Raw genomic sequence first — 17,315 nt, forward strand, 5'->3', positions numbered from 1 at the left:
GCCACCGCGCCTGGCCTAGAACTCCTGACTTTAAATGATCCATCCGTTTTGGCCTCCCAAAACTGCTGGGATTACAGGCGTGGGCCACCGCGCCCGGTCAATCTCATTTAATCTTAATGCCAGGTACTGTTCTAACACTTTTCTATGTGTAATTTATTTCAGTTGCAGGTACTATTATTATTCCCATCTATAGGCCAGAAAGCTGAGGTGCGAAGTTTAATTCCCAGAGTTACTTATCGTCGTTAAAATCCAAGCAGTCTAGGCTCCAAACAATTATACCTACTTTGCAGTCAAGGAACCATGCTGAGATGTTGAGCTGAAAACCCAGGTCTCACAGCCTTAAAAGCTTTCTACACAAGAGTCGACGGTGGCAGTAAAAATTAATGGGGCCTTGATCTATCCCCTCCCACCCCCAAGAAAAGTAAAAAGCAGGAGCTGGGACCAGAGAAAATCTCCACGGAGTCCTCATCCCCTAAATATAGGAGGCATTTAACGCTTAGCATTGCTGACTAGCAATCAGGCTTCAACTGTGAGTAGCCAGGCTCTAAAGCTTGATAACTGAATTCCAAAAAGCGCGCGAGCCTCCGAGCGAAACAGCTTCCCGCCTTCCAGCCGGTTGGAGCCGGCTCAGCAACAGCCTCTCCAGGCCAGGGTAGTGACGTCAGCCCAGGAATTGGGGCCGCCCCGGGATCTCGTTGCTTTCTGCACGCTCGGAATAACCAGAGTCGCGAAATTAGCCCCGCCCACTGCCCCGGAAGTTAATGCGGAAGCCACACACCTCCTCCTCGGCCGGCAGGGGCGCAGCCATTTTAATTCATATCTGAGTGGGCGGTGGCGATTGGTGTTGGCGGTCTGGCTCAGCTGGGCAGGGGGTAACTTTACTGATTTGGGGGTGGTTTTTAGTTTAATTTTTCTTTTCTAGCTTCCCGTCGACGGTCAGTGCGCACGTTGTAATCAGCTGAGGCCATGTCAGGAGACGGAGCCACGGAGCAGGTGAGGAAGGAGAGTGGTGGGGCCTCGTGGCGACCTCTTCTCCACGTCTGTTCCTCCGACTGCTCCAGACTTGTTCGCCTGAGGAAGGAATTGGGTCTAGTGAACCCGAGGGACAGGGTATATAGAAGAGTGGTGGGAATGAGGAGCAAGATCTAAGATTTAATTTTTTTTTTTTTACTTCTCTCTCAGGCATGAATACGAGTAAATACTTGATTTAGACAATAGTGGTAGGCTGCTTCGTCCTATTTAGATTCATGGGACTACTCCAGATGGGATGCTTTCGTTTGATATCGTTTTGGTATTAGAGTGGATAGGAATTATTTTAACGCGCACCCGCCGTTTTAGAAAAACTTGACAGTGTTTCTTTTACCCCGCCAAATATACTGTACCCAGAAATAGGTTACTAGTTTGAGAAATATTTGAGACGAAGCTAATCTGGAGAATTAAGACTTAATGAGAGCGAGTGAAGAAAGAAGCAAGTTATGCTGAGGTTTTGGGAATTTTGTGGCTTTCTTTCGTTTTCTTTTCTCTCTTTTAGTCACATTTCATTTTTATTTTTCCAGCTACATAAACATTGCAGGTATATGATAAGTTGAAAACGAGAAGTCTGTTTTGGCCACTGTAAATAAAAGCATCTGTTTTAATAGTAAATATGAGTGACAACTAAATATTTAAAAATTCACACTTTTAGGTTAGATCAGTGTGATTTGTTTCTTTTGCTCTTTGTATTCAGAATTTTGTAGGATAGTATTTACCTTTTAGTGTGAAAGAGGAAGCTAAATAGTTATGAAAGATGCCATTAAATATGTTTTTCGATGTAAGTCCTGATGTGTTTAGATAAATACAGTTTCTAAAATGGAGGCTAGGTAGCCTGCAGTCTCAATTTCCTGAAATTTCCCATTGCCATAGCAACGACATGCACTTAGGTTTTCATTTTTCAGGTTCCCTAGCTTATAACGTGGAAGATGTTATTGGAGGTTGACAGAGATGAGGCAAAATAGGAGCGTTCTATTGTATAGTCTGTAAGACTGTAGATTTCATTATGTCGGCAGTTTGATTAAATTGTTTTGTGTTTGCCCGAGGACTGGTTTCAGTCCAGAAATCTTCGCACTATTTACATTTTACATAGTGTTAGCATGCCCAAGCATGCAAAGTCTTAAAATGACTGTATCAAAACTGTTTACCCCTTTTCTGATCTAGTATTTGTCATCTGAAAGTGAAGGACTAATGAACTGAGATTTCATTGAAAGTTTCCGAAATTCATTGTTAATTCTTAGAATTTATCTAAAATTACAAAGACACGGAAATGTTACCATGACCTCTTGAATGTTTTAGAACTGTGGTGTTTCAATGGGACAGATGGTGGTGAAAATTTATAGAAAAATAATTTCCCCCAAAGGCTTTATTGTGCAAAGTTTAGGACATAGAGAAAAGTTGAAAGAAAAGTGCAGTGAACACCTGTAGGACAACTCTTCACCTGGAATCAACAGTTGAAAGCCTTGCCATATTTGCTTTATCTCCCCATGCTGATAGATTGAGAACAGGGTCTTTGTCACTCACTCTAGAGTGCCGTGATGCTATCACAGCTCACCATAGCTTCTACCTCCCTGCGCTCTGTGATCCTGCCACCTCAGCCTCCTGAGTAGCTGGGAGTACAGGCGCGCGCCACCATGCCCAGCTAATTTTTTTTTTTTTTTTTTTTTTTTTTGAGATGGAGCCTTGCTCTGTCGCCCAGACTGGAGTGCAGTGGCGCGATTTCGCCTTACTGCAGCCTCCGCCTCCCGGTTCAAGCGATTCTCCTGCCTCAGCCACCCGAGTAGCTGGGATTACAGGCGCCCGCCACCATGCCCCGCTGATTTTTGTATTTTAAGTAGAGACGGGGATTTCGCCACGTTGCCCAGGCTGGTCTCGAACTCCTGACCTTAAGTGATCCGCCTGCCTCTGCCTTCCAAAGTGCTGGAATTACAGGCGTGAGCCACCGTACCTGGCCTAATTTTTGTGTGTTTTCTTTGTAGAGACAGGAATTCACCATGTTGCCCAGCCTGGTCTCGAACTCCTGGGGTCAGGCGATTCACCCACCTCAGTGTCCCCAAGTGTTGGGATTACAGACAGGCACGAGCCACCACGCCTGGTCCATGCATGTTTATTTGAAATTATTTTGACACATTGCAGCCCCACGTATTTCAGCATTCTCTTATATATAAGAGCAAAATGTTGTTACATAACCATCATACCATTTCCCCACCCAAGAAAATAATATTTCTAAAATCTAGTCCTTCTTTAAATTTCCCCACTTGTCCCAAGAATGTGATTTTTTTTTTTTAACCAGAATCAATCTAGATTTACATATTCAATCATTTACTTATGTCTCTTAGGTAGTCTCACCATTCTTCTCCCTTGGGGCTATTGTCTATTTGAAGTGTCGGGAGCACTTAACACTGCTTTTCTGGGTGTATTTGTTTTTTGTTGTTTGTTTGCTTGCTTGCTTTTGGTTTGGGGGTTGATGATGTCATTTAACTTGTCCCTTCATCTGTATTTCCTGAAAACTTTACAGTTAGGTCTATACTCAGCCTTGATATTTGGGTTAAGTGTTTTTGGATAGAATACTTAACATTATATCATTACATTAGCAGGCACTTCCGCTGGGTTCTGTGAGGATGGTTAAGTTTGATCACTTGGTTTAGGGTGATCTTCTCATTGTTAAGGGTCATGTTCCCCTTTGCAGTTAATAATCTGAATTGATACCGTTTTCTTTAAAATCACCTTATACCTAGTTATCAATTGATAAATCTTGACTAAATCAGCTCTTACATTGGAAGTAGCAAATGGTGGTTTGGTTTTGTTTTTAAAACCCACAACTCTGTTGGTCTGTGTCTGTTTACTGGCTTATACTTTCTGCAAAAAAGACTTTTTTTCTTCCGAAAGGTTAAGTATCGCTATGGATTCATGGATTTCTCTTAGTGTGTTAGTATCAGTGATAGCCATTTTTATTTTGCACGCTCAACTTGTCCACACCTTTTTGGTGGCTCTTACATCTTTTCCTTCAGTCTGAAAGGCAATTTAGACATCTGATTGTCAACAAGGAAGTCATTTTCATATAGCCTTTTAACTTTTTAATAATACATTTCAAACATGTAAGAAAAATAGTATAATATATGAAGTACCTGTCATAGAGCTTCAATTTATGGCTAATCTTGTTTCCTCCATGACTTCATTTGTTTCTCTCACCGCCATTACTTCGAAGCAAATCCTAGATACTGTATTCAGCTTCAACTAAAATAGCCATTAAATAACACCTTAAGGATGGAAAATATGAATGAGCTGTACCTTGCTTGATGTTTAAGACTATTGAAAATCTGGAGGAAAAGAGAGTATCCAAAATAACCTGAAATCATGGATGAGAAAAATAAACTCAATGAAACTAAAGAATAGTAAGAAAAAATTAAAACCACTGAATCATGGATTTGCTTTGGAAAAATGCCAAGGGATGGGGTGGACAAAGAGTCCTACAAGATGCAGATGTAGATTTAGCCTTTTAGTAGCATTGAAGTTCAAGTTTGTAGAATAAACCTGATACTATCTTAAATTTGTTACTAAAATATATGGATAGTCATTTTTCTCTTGGTGCTAAGATTTGTGATTTGTGCCCCCTAACAGAGGAAAATTATTGCAGACAAGCAAAATCACTGCTAAAAGTTTATTGCTGTGACTTTTTTTTTTTTTCAACTCTAGTAAGGAAGTTCAATTTTGCATGTAGAGAGCTATTGGAATTACCTTATAGTGTTCAAGGGTACTCTTCTGAAGCTCCTTGCTTATTGTTTTTGCCACTTTAATGGTGAAAAAACTACTTGCCTATAGGTTTACCCCCCTAACAAACATATGACTTCTGTGTGGAATTATGGCTGTATTATTTATTTCATGGTTTTGTTTTTTTGTGTTTGTTTTTTGTTTTTTTGAGATGGAATCTTGCTCTGTTGCCCAAGCTGGAGTGCAGTGGTGCGATCTCGGCTCACTGCAACCTCCGCTTCCCAGGTTCAAGCAATTCTCCTGCCTCAGCCTCTTGAGTAGCTGGGATTACAAGCACATGCCACAATGCCCGGCTAATTTTTTTGTATTTTTAGTAGAAATGGGGTTTCACCATGTTGACCAGGCTGGTCTTGAACTCCTGACCTCAAGTGATCTGCCTGCCTCGGCCTCCCAAAGTGCTGGGATTACAGGCGTGAGCCACTGCGCCCAGCCCGTGGTGTTTGTTTTTTTAAATGCCTGATTCAACTTTTGATCTCATTCTTAGGTCCATTTAACCTTGTGCACTACTCTTAAGGCATTTAATATGCTGTTATTTAGACATCTTCCATTGGGTTTTGAGCTTCTTGAGTTGAAGAGATGACGTTATTCATATTTATGTCTTAAAGACCTAAGAAATAATATTTTGATGCTTAAAGGTATTCAGTAAATGAATGGATTAAGTTTGCATCTTTTAAAAAATTTTATTTATTTACTATTTAGGTAGAGACAAGGTCTCACTGTGTTTCCCAGGCTGGTCTTGAACTCCTGGACTTAAGTGATCCTCCCGCCTCAGCCTTCCAAACTGTTGGATTACAGGTGTGAGTCCAGCCACATTTCACCTTTTAAACAATATATAACCTATCCTGGAATTTGGAAGGCCTAAAATACAAGCCAAATGATCCTCAGCTTGGAAAAGCTACATGACTCTAAGAAGCACAAATTAATTGCTGGTAGTTCTTAAAGGAGCATTTAGGCTCATAAATATGTGTTTTTAGTGAAAAATAATTTTGGGAAGATTTAGAAAATATGAAGAGTATGTGTCCTATTATATACTTATTAATAAGGAAAGAAAAAGTTGAAACACCCACAGCGTTGAAACCTGAAACCTGGTTTATTTCATTAGGTAACCGTTAGTACTTAAGCTGTTTAGAAGTAACAGTATCGCCAATTTTAGTCAAGGTGCATATGTATAGGGGTTAGAAGAGGCAGAGAAAAAGCCAACTATGTGTGTTGGACAATTTGTTTTTTTGGATTTATTTTTTCCAAAATCCTTCTGTAACAGCCTTTCCTAGTTTTCTCCCTCCTATTTTTAGTGATGCTTGTTTGGTGTAACAGTTTTGGGCAGGCAAATTGATTTGATTTTTATTGTTGATATTTCTTAGGAAACTGGAGCATTATCAGATATTCTGTTTGGGGACAGTTGTTCCTAAGAGAAATTGCTCTGTGCTTAAAGAATGAGAATTGGGTTTTTCTTAGAGATACAACAGAAAGGTTCTGTGTTAGGTGATATTGCATTCCTTCAACATTATTTCAGGGAATGTAGGCATTTACATCCCAGATAGACCTTCAGAAGGGCAAAATCTGTATTTGGGTGTTTTTACCTATTAATCGGACAATTGCTCATACCAATTCATGATTTTAAGCTTTTTTTTTTTTTTTTTTAAATAAACCTTCAATTTGGTGACAGTGATTTTAAGCTTTTCTACCATGTCTCTGAATCTTTCTCTTTAGATAGGACCTACCTGTGAATTTGAGTCTTTTTGTTTTGTTTTGTTGGACAGTTGGTAGTGGTGTGAGAATTGGGCTAAAAAAGGGATTTGAGTTGGCAGTTGTTTAAACTATCTTTAGATTAATGGACAACTTAGGATACATAGTAAATACTGAATAATAGTAAATATTGAATAAAATCAGAAGGGCAAAGCTTCTGTGTGTCCTAATTAATGTTTTTCTAATGTTTGACTTAGTTTATTTAGTGTATTAAGTCTGGATTATTCATATTTGAAAGAAGTCTCGTCTTTTAAGTTCCAAACGGTTAAGATTTTAATTTATATTTTGTAGCTATTTGTTTCCTAGGGGATGAATATGCAAGTTTACTAAGCAGATAATGGTAAATATAATTATTTGAACCAGTATGTTAAGCCAAGATCTTTTTTTTTATTTTTAATTTTTTTTGTTTTTATTTTTTCGAGACAGAGTAGCACGATCACGGCTCGCTGCAAGCTCCGCCTCCTGGGTTCATGCTATTCTCCTGCCTCAGCCTCCCTAGTAGCTGGGACTATAGGCGCCCGCCACCACGCCCTCACGCCCGGCTAATTTCTTGTATTTTTAGTAGAGATGGGGTTTCACTGTGTTAGCCAGGATGGTCTTGATCTCCTGACCTCATGATCCGCCCGCCTTGGCCTTCCAAAACGCTGGGATTGCAGGTGTGAGCCACCATGCCCGGCCCAAGATCTTTTTTTTTTAAAGTTTTTGAGTTGTTTGTATGTTTAGATTTTTAATCTATGGATGATTTGGAGGGATTAGCTTTGTATTGTAGGATACATGTTCAGTTTCATTCACAACAAACATGAAGTAGGGTTTGGTTGCATTGGTAAAGGAACACAGAACCAAGCTGACATCTGGTCCTAATATCCGGTCTCAGTGTGACACCTGTCACATATAGTTCTTTATTATCTGGGCACATGAATGGAATCAGTTAGGTTACTCCTCTGTGAAAGTCTCAGCAGGGCACTGTGGCTCACACCTGTCTGTAATCCCAGCACTTTGGGAGGCTGAGGCTGGCGGATTACTTGGTCAGGAGTTCGAGACCAGCCTGGCCAGCATGGTGAAACTCCGTCGCTACTAAAAATACAAAAATTAGCTGAGTGTGGTGGTGCATACCTGTAATCCCAGCTACTTGGGAGTCTGAGGCAGGAGAATCACTTAAACCCAGGAGTTGGAGGTTACAGTGAGCCAAGGTAGAGCCACTGCACTCCAGCCTAGGCGACAGAGCGAGACTTCATCTCAAAAAAAAAAAAGAGAAAATCTTACAGAGTGCTACTCAGGTCTACTTTTAATTTTGAAAAAAAGTTAACCACAGAGAGAGACTTAAGACTTCAAATATATAGTATATTCAGTTTTCTTAATATTTTAGCAAAAAATTCACTTGGAATGACAAGTTTGTTGCCACCTTATTTTTAATGAAACATGACATTTGGAAAACATTTGTGGAACAGATAGATGAGGTGGTACATATTTCTTAAAGTGGAGCCCATGGCCCATTTATGTCATAATTAGGTGCTTTATAAAAGTATAGATACGTAAACTCTGATTTCAAACCTAACTGTTAAGTGGGGCTGAGAAGCTTCATTTGAAACAGTACCACAGTGGTTTTTATGTCAATAAAAGCTTGCAGACCGCAGAGTTAGATGATAGCTGGTTGTTTTAAAATACATTCTTGATAAATAAGTGGATGAAAAAATGGCAGATATTTGAGGATGGTATTTTACTGATATTTCCTGCCCACCTGCTCCCCATCCCCATATATTTAGTTATTACCCTGAATAGTGAGAAATACTCATTATAAAACCAGGGTTGAGGCTCAACTCTGCTTTTTCTGTTGGTCATAGTAAAAAGCTTACATTGTCTTAAATCTTTCAATCTACCATCTTTCTCCCCCTCTATTCATACTTTTGTGTTATCACTTTACCTGATCCCTACTTTAACTTAACTTCAATATGGCTCCTAATATAACACCCTTATAATTTATCATGAAAGTAGCTATTTGGAGAAAGAGAATTATCTTTTTTTTTTTTTTTTGTCTGTTTTACCTGCATGGTCGAAATGGAAGAAATTAGATTTTTATTATTATTGTTATCATTACTATTTTTTTTAGAGACGAGGTCTCACTCTGTTGCCCAGGCTGCAGTGCATTGGCATGGTCATAGCTCACCACAGCCTCAACCTCCTGGCCTCAAGGACTCCTCCCACCTCAGCCTCCCAAAGTGCTGGGATTACAGGTGTGACCCACTGTGCTCAGCCTTAAATTATATTATTTCAGTCATTAGCATGATAGTGTCTGTCACCTCTGCACATCCCACCTTCCCATTAACAACCTCCTAATAAAAGTTATGAGCTCATATAGAAAGAAAGTGGTTAGGAGTTTCAGTAAAGCATAACTCATAGGGCTTTCCAGAGGCTACATCACCTATCCACAATTATATGTAAAGGCTATTAAAAATGGTCTTTCCTCCCTTTTCCAACTACGTAACTGCAAGGCTAAAATTTTTTCATATTTTTCATCTAAAACAATATATTGTAACAGATTGAAAGAAGCAGATAATGTCTTCTATTCAGCCAGACATTTAAAAGATCATGAAAATGTAAAATGGTGCCATTCTTTTGACTTTTCTTTTTATTTTGGAAAATTTCCTTTGGTAAAATATTTATATTGATATTTAAGGAATTTATTATTTTTAAATGAATTAAATACTTTAATTTTTTGTTTTAATTTCTAATGTAAGTAACGATAGAATCCCTTTGGGCTCCTCAATTATTATTGTTATTATTATTTTTTTTGGAGACGGAGTCTCACTCTTGCTCAGGCTGGAGTGCAGTGGTGCGATCTCAGCTCACTGCAACCTCTGCCTCCTGGGTTCAAGCGATTCTCCTGTCTCAGCTTCCTGAGTAGCTAGGACTACAGGCATGTGCCACCACACCTGGCTAATTTTTTGTATTTTTAGTAGAGACAGGGTTTCACCAAATTGGCCAGGCTGGTCTCGAACTCCTGACCTTGTGATCCGCCCGCCTCGGCCTCCCAAAGTGCTGAGATTACAGGCATGAGTCACCGCGCCCGGCCCGGGCTCCTCAGTTTTTAAGAGTGTAAAGCAATCCTTTACAAAATGTTTGAGAATAGTTGGAATAGTACATCGTGTCTGTGAAGCCAAGATCGTAAGCTCTATTTCTCTGAGTTAGTTAGCTTCACATAACAGACGGTTAAACATGGAAAGTGGCAAGGCATCCCACAGAATAGGATAAAATTTTTGTAAATCATGTCTGATAAGGGATTTGTAACTCTAACGTAAAAATTCATTAATGAAAAAACCCAGCCACGTGTGGTGGTGCACGCCTGTAGTCCCAGCTATTTGGGAGGCTGAGGCAGGAGGATTGATTGAACCCAGGAGTCCAACCTGAGCAACATAGCAAAACTATACCTCTAAAAAGTAATAATAATACGTCCAGTTTTTATTTTATTTATTCTTATTTTTTCAAGACATAGTCTCGCTCTGTCACCCAGGCTGGAGTGCAGTGGCACAATCTTGGCTCAGTGGAACCTCTGCCCCTCCCCCCCGGCTCAAGGGATCCTCCCACCTTAGCCTCCTGAGTAGGTGGGATTACAGGTGCCTGTCACCATGCCTGGCTAATTTTTTGTATTTTTAGTAGAGACAAGGTTTCACCACGTTGGCCAGGCTGGTCTCAAACTCCTGATAAGTCCAGTTTTTAAATGGGCAAAATATTTGAACAGACATTTCTCCAAAGAAGATGTACAAATGGCCAATAAGAAAATGAAAAGACCCTCTACTTTGATAGCCATCAGAGAAATGTAAATCAAAACCACAATGAGATATCACTTCAGACCCACAAGGATGGCTGTAATAAAGATAATATCAAATGTTGGTAAGGATATGGAGAAATTAGAACCCCTTATACACTGGAAATGTAAAATAGTACAGCCCCTTTAAAGTCTGGTAGTTTTTCAGAAGGTAAAACATAAGAGTTGCCACATTACTTAGCCATTCCATTTCTAGGTATATATCCAAGAAAAAGGAAAACACACAAAATGAACTCCACGAAGAAATCTTATACACTAATGTTCATAGTAACATTATTCATAATAGCCAAAACTGGAAACAATCCAAAGTCCATCGGCTGATACATAAATAAATGTAGGATATGCACATAATGGAATATTGTCAAAAGAAAAGTACTTAATATATGCAAAAATATGAACTTTGAAAACATGCTAACTGAAAGCCAAAACAAGGCCAGTCATGGTGGCTCACGGTGGTAATCCCAACACTTTGAGAGGCCGAGGCAGGTGGATTGCTTGAGCCCAGGAGTTCAAGACCAGCCTGGACAATATGGCAAAACCCCATCTCTATAAATTATAAAATTTAGCTGGGCATGGTGGCACATGCCTGTAGTCCATTATCGGGAGGTCTAGGTGGGAGGATTGATTGACCTCGGGAGGTTGAGGCTGCAGTGGGCCATGATTGTGCCACTGCATTCGAGCCTGGGTGACAGAGTGAGATCCTGTCTCAAAGAAAAAAGAAAACTAGAAACAAAAAGAACACATATTGTATGATTACATTAAATATGGGCACATCCCTAGAGACAAAGCAAATTAGTAGTTGCCCAGGGCTTAGGGATTGGAGGGAAATGGGAGTGACTGCTAACAGGTACAGATTTCTCTTTGGGGTGATAAACTGTTTTAAATTTGTGATGGTTCTGTAAACTTGAATATATTCATAAATAAAAACTATTAAGTTATACACTTCAGACGGGTGAATTGTATGTATGTGAATCATATCTCAAGCCAGTACTAAAAAAGAAATTATAAAAGGTTAAATACATAATATGCTTATTCTACTTTCAAACTTTTTTTTTTTTTTTTTTTTTTGGTGGGGGGGACAGCATCTGGCTCTGTTGCCCAGGCTGGAATGCAGTGGTGTGATCTTGGTTCACTGCAGCCAACACCTCCTGGGCTCAAGCCATCCTCCCACCTCATCCTCCCAAGTAGCTAGGATTACAGATACCTGCCACCACACCCAGCTAATTTTTGTGTTTTTTGTAGAGATGGGGTTTCGCAGTTTTGCCAGGCTGGTCTCCAACTCCTGAGCTCAAGTGATCCACCTGCCTCAGCCTCCCAAAGTGCTGGGATTATAGGCGTGAGCTACTGTGCCTGGCCCCCCTGCCTTCTTTCTTTTAGCCGTTGTACATGGTTGTGTTATTCACAGAGAAGATAAAATTAAGTCATTGGTAATATGTATGCCTTGATAACTAGTCCAGTTTTTGCTCTACTCCTTTGATTTGGGGTCCCCGCCTGTTCCCCATTAACATCGCCTGAAGAATGATATTGGGATTATAGATTATTATTTCAGAAGCCAAACTGGATTTTGATAGTTTTTTATAGTAATAAGTGTTTGGGATGCATAAGCATGGGACAGCTGTTCTTGCTACACTAAGCAGTTTGTTACAGAAGGGCATTGGAAACTTGCCCTGTTTTCTTTTCTTTTCTTTTTTTTTTAAGTTTGAGACAGAGTCTCCATCTGTTGCCCAGGCTGGAGTGCAGTGATATGATCTTGGCTCACTGCAACCTCCGCCTCCCAGGTTCAAGCAATTCTCCGGCCTCGGCCTCCCAAGTAGCTGGGATTACAGGGGCCTGCCACCACGCCCGGCTAATTTTTGTTTGTTTTTTTTTGTTGCTGTTTGTTTTGTTTTCAAGACGGAGTCTGGCTCTGTCGCCCAGGCTGCAGTGCAATGGCATGATCTTGGCTCACTGCAACCTTTGCCTCCTGGATTCAAGCAATTCTGCCTCAGCCTCCCACGTAGCTGGGATTACAGGCATGCACCACCACACCCAGCTAATTTTTGTATTTTTAGTAGAGACAGGGTTTTACCATGTTGGCCAGGCTGGTCTTGAACTCCTGACCTCAGGTGATCCACCTGCCTCGGCCTCCCAAAGTGCTGTGGTTACAGGCGTGAGCCACCATGCCTGGCCAATTTTTGTATTTTTAGTAGAGATGGGGTTTCACCATTTTGGCCAGGCTGGTCTTGAACTTCTGACCTCGAGTGATCTGCCCGCCTCGGCCTTCCAAAGTACTGGGAGCCACTGTGCCCAGCCTGTTTTCTTAAAATGATGTGTTCTGGCAACAGATTCAGGTAATAATACAACTTCATTCCTTATGAAGGCCCAGTCTCTTCTTTTGGGTACTACAAAACTGTTCAGTTTTTCTTTGCCCAGTAGCATTATGGTAACCAGGCCAGAAAACAAAAATGCTTCCCTCTCAGCATTGGCTACCCAAGTGGTTCATAGCTGTTATGTTAAAAGGCTTTTTATTGTGAGAATTAAATTTGACCATAACTAGCAGGATATACTCTTGAGCATTCTGGTTAACTTCCATTGTTAATTAATGCGGTTGATTGAGAATTACATGTATAGATTGTGTTACAAACATTTAACTACTGAGGAGCTAGGCCAGAAAAAAACATTTAGTGATGTAACTGATACTTCTGCTAATTCCCCAGGTATCTGGATAGCATTTTAGGGATTCTATGAAATTGGATGGGGGAAAAGACTTTCACTAATCGCTAACTGAAATTGAGCATTCCCTTTTATTATTAATGTAGGCCAGAATTTACAGAGGTAATAGTGTTAGCAGCAGCACTCATCACTCATGTAGTGAATTGGCCCCTAAAGCTTTTTATTTGATGTATTAAGTATATATTACTATAAAAAAACGTTGGAGCAAGGAGCGGTGGTACACGCCTGTAGTCCCAGCTACGTGGGAGGCTGAGGCAGGAGGATCACTGGAGCCCAGGAGCTCTAGATCAGCCATGTAGAGAGAGCCTGTCTCTTAAAGAAAAAAAAAAAAAAAAACAGCAACAATACACATACACACACACGCTTTTTCCTTGGAAATCCCTCAGAATTTATGTGTTTAAGAATATTATTCTGAGAAAAGGCTCATAGGTTTCACTAGACTGCAAAAAGATTCTGTGGCACCAAAGGAGCAACCAACTAGAGAGCATAGTTTTTGTGTGTGTGTGTGTTTTGTTTGTTTGGTTTTTTTTTTTTTTTTTTTTTTGAGACGGAGTCTCACTCTGTCACCCAGGCTGGAGTGCTGTGGCGTAATCTCGGCTCACTGCAATCTCTGCCTCCCAGGTTCAAGCGTTTCTCCCACCTCAGCCTCCTGAGTGTGTGAGACTACAGGCACATACCACCACACCCTGCTAATTTTTGTATTTTTAGTAGAGACGGGGTGTCACTGTGTTGGTCAGGCTGGTGTTGAACTCCTGACCTGAAGTGATCCACCTGCCTTGGCCTCCCAAAATGCTGGGATTACAGGCGTGAGCCACTGCGCCTGATGAGCCATGGTTTTCAACTAGGAGTGCTATATGTTAGAATTACTTGAAAAGTTTTTTAAAAATATTGATAGTATGTATGTTCCTAGAGATTCAGGTTTAGTTGATTGAGGGTGAGGCTTGGACATCTTTTAAAATCTCCTTCCCTTAGGTGATTCTAATGCAGAGCCAGGATTGAGAATCACTAAAGGGGTGGCTCATTTGATGTATTAAGGAGACATGTATACGTCTTACTGTGATTATGCTTGGTTGGATATCAGATTCTATGCTCTGAGTTTCTCTCTTTTACAGATTATATGGCATACCTTACCTGATTTGGTAGGTTAATTTCAGCAAGTGGGTCTTGAGCTCCAGAATACCTGTGAACACTAAAGTAATTTAAATAGCTCTCTAAATGCAAAATTGACCTTGTAACAAGAGTAAAAACAAGTATAGCAATAAACCTTGGCAGTGATTCTGCTTGTCTACAATCCTTTCCCTCTTTCAGAGGGCAAAAATCACTAATCTTAATACCAAGAGAAAAACGACCATATATTTTAGTAACAAATTTGAGATTATATCAGGTTTATTCTTCAGTGATACTGAAAGGCTAAAAGAAATCGACAGCTCATACCTTGTAGGATTCTTTGTCTACCCCATCTCCTGGCATTTTTCCAAAGCAAATCCATGATTCAGAGTGGTTTTGGGTGTTTGTTATCACTGATTACCTAAAGCAGTTCAAGTATAGATGAACTGTTTTTTGGTTCCCATGTCAGTTTTATTTCTTAGTTAATCGTTACCATTTTATAGTCAGTATCTCAGGACTGAAATTCTAGTTTACGTAAAATTTCCCTTTTTTTTTTTTTTGAGACTAAGTCTCGCTCTGTTGCCCAGGCTGGAGTGCAGCGGCGTGATCTCAGCTCACTGCAGCCTCTGCCTTCCGTTCTCAAGCGATTCTCTTGCTTCAGCCTCCCAAGTATCTGGCATATAGGCATATAGGCATGCACCACCATGCCTGGCTAATTTTTGTATTTTTAATAGAGATGGGGTTTTACTATGTTGGCCAGGCTGGTCTCGAACTCCTAACCTTGTTATCTGCCCACCTCGGGCTCCCAAAGTGCTGGGATTACAGGTGTGAGCCACTAAGCCTGGCTTCTTTCTTTCTTTTTTTTTTTTTAGAGACAGTGTCTCGCTGTCACCCAGGCTGGAGTGCAGTGGCGTAGCCTTAGCTCACTGCAACCTTGAACTCCTGGGCTCAAGAGATCTTCCTGCCTCAGCGTCCCAGGTAGCTAGGACTACAGGTGCCTGCCACCACGCCTGGCTAAGTTGTTTTTGTTTTGTTTTTTGGTAGAGACAAGAGTCTCACTGTGTTGCCCAGGCTGGTCTTGAACTTCTGGCCTCAAGCAGTCCTCCTGCCTCAGCCTGCCTAGTAGCTAGGGCTGCAGGCACACACCACCATGCCTGGCTAATTTTAAGTTTTTTGTAGAGACGAGGGTCTCACTATGTTGCTCAGCTGCTCTTGAACTTCTGGCCTCAAGCGGTCCTCATGCCTTGGCCTCTCAAAGTGCTTTGATTACAGGCATGAGCTACCATGCCTAGCCTAAAATTTCTTTTTTTTTTTTTTTTCAAGAAGTAAACCCACTGATAGAATTCTTTATTTTGTTATGTATCCCAAGGGCCACTACAGTGTCTGACACATACTAGGCACTGAGTGAATATTTCTCAGATGAATAAGAAAAATTCAAACAAACCAGAAGGGTATATGGCAGAGTAAGTGTATGTGTTGTTTGCATGTCTCCCTGCTCACCATCACTTTTTATTTTCCATGTGGCTACCTGCCATGCCTTGTTTTTTTTTTTTTAAGTGACTACAAATTCCATAATTTATTTAATTGGTCCTTTTGTATATATATTTATTTATTTAATTTTAACAGATAGAGACAGGGTTTTGTTCTCTTACCCGGGGTAGAGTGCAGTGGTGTGATTATAGCTTACCGCAGCCTTGAACTCCTGGGGTCAAGCGATCTTTCCACCTTAGCCTCTTGAGTAGCTGTGACTATAGGCATGCACCACCACATCTGGCTATACATAGTTATTTAATTTATTTTCAGTCTTATGTAACTATAGTAGCTGACTCATTATATATCTTTGTGTACATGTGCAGTAGGGTGTTAATAGAAGTGGAATTCAGAATCAGACATTTATATTAAGCATTGATCAGTTTCTTTTTTTTTTTTTTTTTTTTTTTTTTTTTTTTTTTTTTTTTTGAGACGGAGTCTTGCTCTGTTGCCCAGGCTGGAGTGGAGTGCAGTGGTGTGATCTTGGCTCACTGCAACCTCTGCTGCCTGGGTTCAAGCAGCTTTCCTGTCTCAGCCTCCCGAGTAACTGGGACTACAGGTGTGCACCACCACTCCTGGCTAATTTTTGTATTTTTAGTAGAGACGGGAGTTTCACCATATTGGTTGGGCTGGTCTCAAACTCCTGACCTCAGGTGATCCACCTGCCTCAGCCTCCCAAAGTGCTGGGATTACAGGCGTGAGCCATCGCCCCTGGCCACATTGATCAGTTTCTACTTGCCCTTGCTAACAATATGAGAATATCTTTTTCTGCTTACCCTCACCACTGCAATTTAATTATAAAATGTTGGCTCTCTGTTTTCTGGTTTATATTTGCATTTCTTTTTTTTGTTTGTTTTTGAGACGGAGTCTCGCTCTGTCATGCAGGCTGGAGTGCAGTGGCGCCATCTCTGCTCACTGCAAGCTCTGCCTCCCAGGTTCATGCTATTCTCTTGCCTCAGCCTCCTGAGTAGCTGGGACTACAGGCGCCCGCCACCATGCCTGGCTAATTTTTTGGTTTTTAGTGGAGATGGGGTTTCACCGTGTTAGCCAGGATGGTCTCTGTTCTCCTGACCTAGTGATCTGCCTGCCTCGGCCTCCCAAAGTGCTGGGATTACAGGCATGAGCCACCGTGCCCGGCCAATATTTGCATTTCTTTTGAGTCTTTAAAAAGTTAATTATAAACTGTTCATATGCTTTGCCCTTTTTATTTTTAAATTTTTATTTAAAAAATGTTTTTTTGACACAGAGTCTCGCCCTGTCACCCAGTTTGGAGTGCACTGGTGCCATCATGGCTCAACCTCCTGGGCTCAGGTGATCCTGCCACCTCAGCCTCCCAAGTAGGTGGGACCATAGGTGCATGCCACCATGCCCCACTAATTCTTTGTATTTTTTGTAGAGACGGGGTTTCGCCATATTGCTGAGGTTAGTCTCAGACTCCTGGGCTCAAGCAATCCTCCTGCCCTCCCCCGAACCCCAAAGTGCTGAGATTGCAGGTGTGAGCTGCTGCATCCGGCTGCGTTTTCTTTTTGAACCACTGGTGGTTTATTGATTGTACTTTAATAAATTTAGTATTTTTGTCATGTGTTGGAGGTTTTTT

General features: G+C 40.9%; 1 protein-coding gene across 1 annotated transcript in view; it reads left to right on the forward strand.

Annotated features, from left to right (window-relative positions):
* Positions 1-823: 823 nt before the first annotated feature.
* CSTF3 (cleavage stimulation factor subunit 3) overlaps positions 824-17,315 on the forward strand; it is a 76,870-nt gene continuing 60,378 nt past the window's right edge. The window contains 1 exon segment of the mRNA NM_001133756.1: positions 824-993. Within this exon segment, the coding sequence (NP_001127228.1) occupies positions 967-993 (27 nt within the window). The 5' untranslated portion in view covers positions 824-966.

This window comes from Pongo abelii, chromosome 9, assembly GCF_028885655.2.
Source record: "Pongo abelii isolate AG06213 chromosome 9, NHGRI_mPonAbe1-v2.0_pri, whole genome shotgun sequence".
Taxonomy (NCBI): domain Eukaryota; kingdom Metazoa; phylum Chordata; class Mammalia; order Primates; family Hominidae; genus Pongo; species Pongo abelii.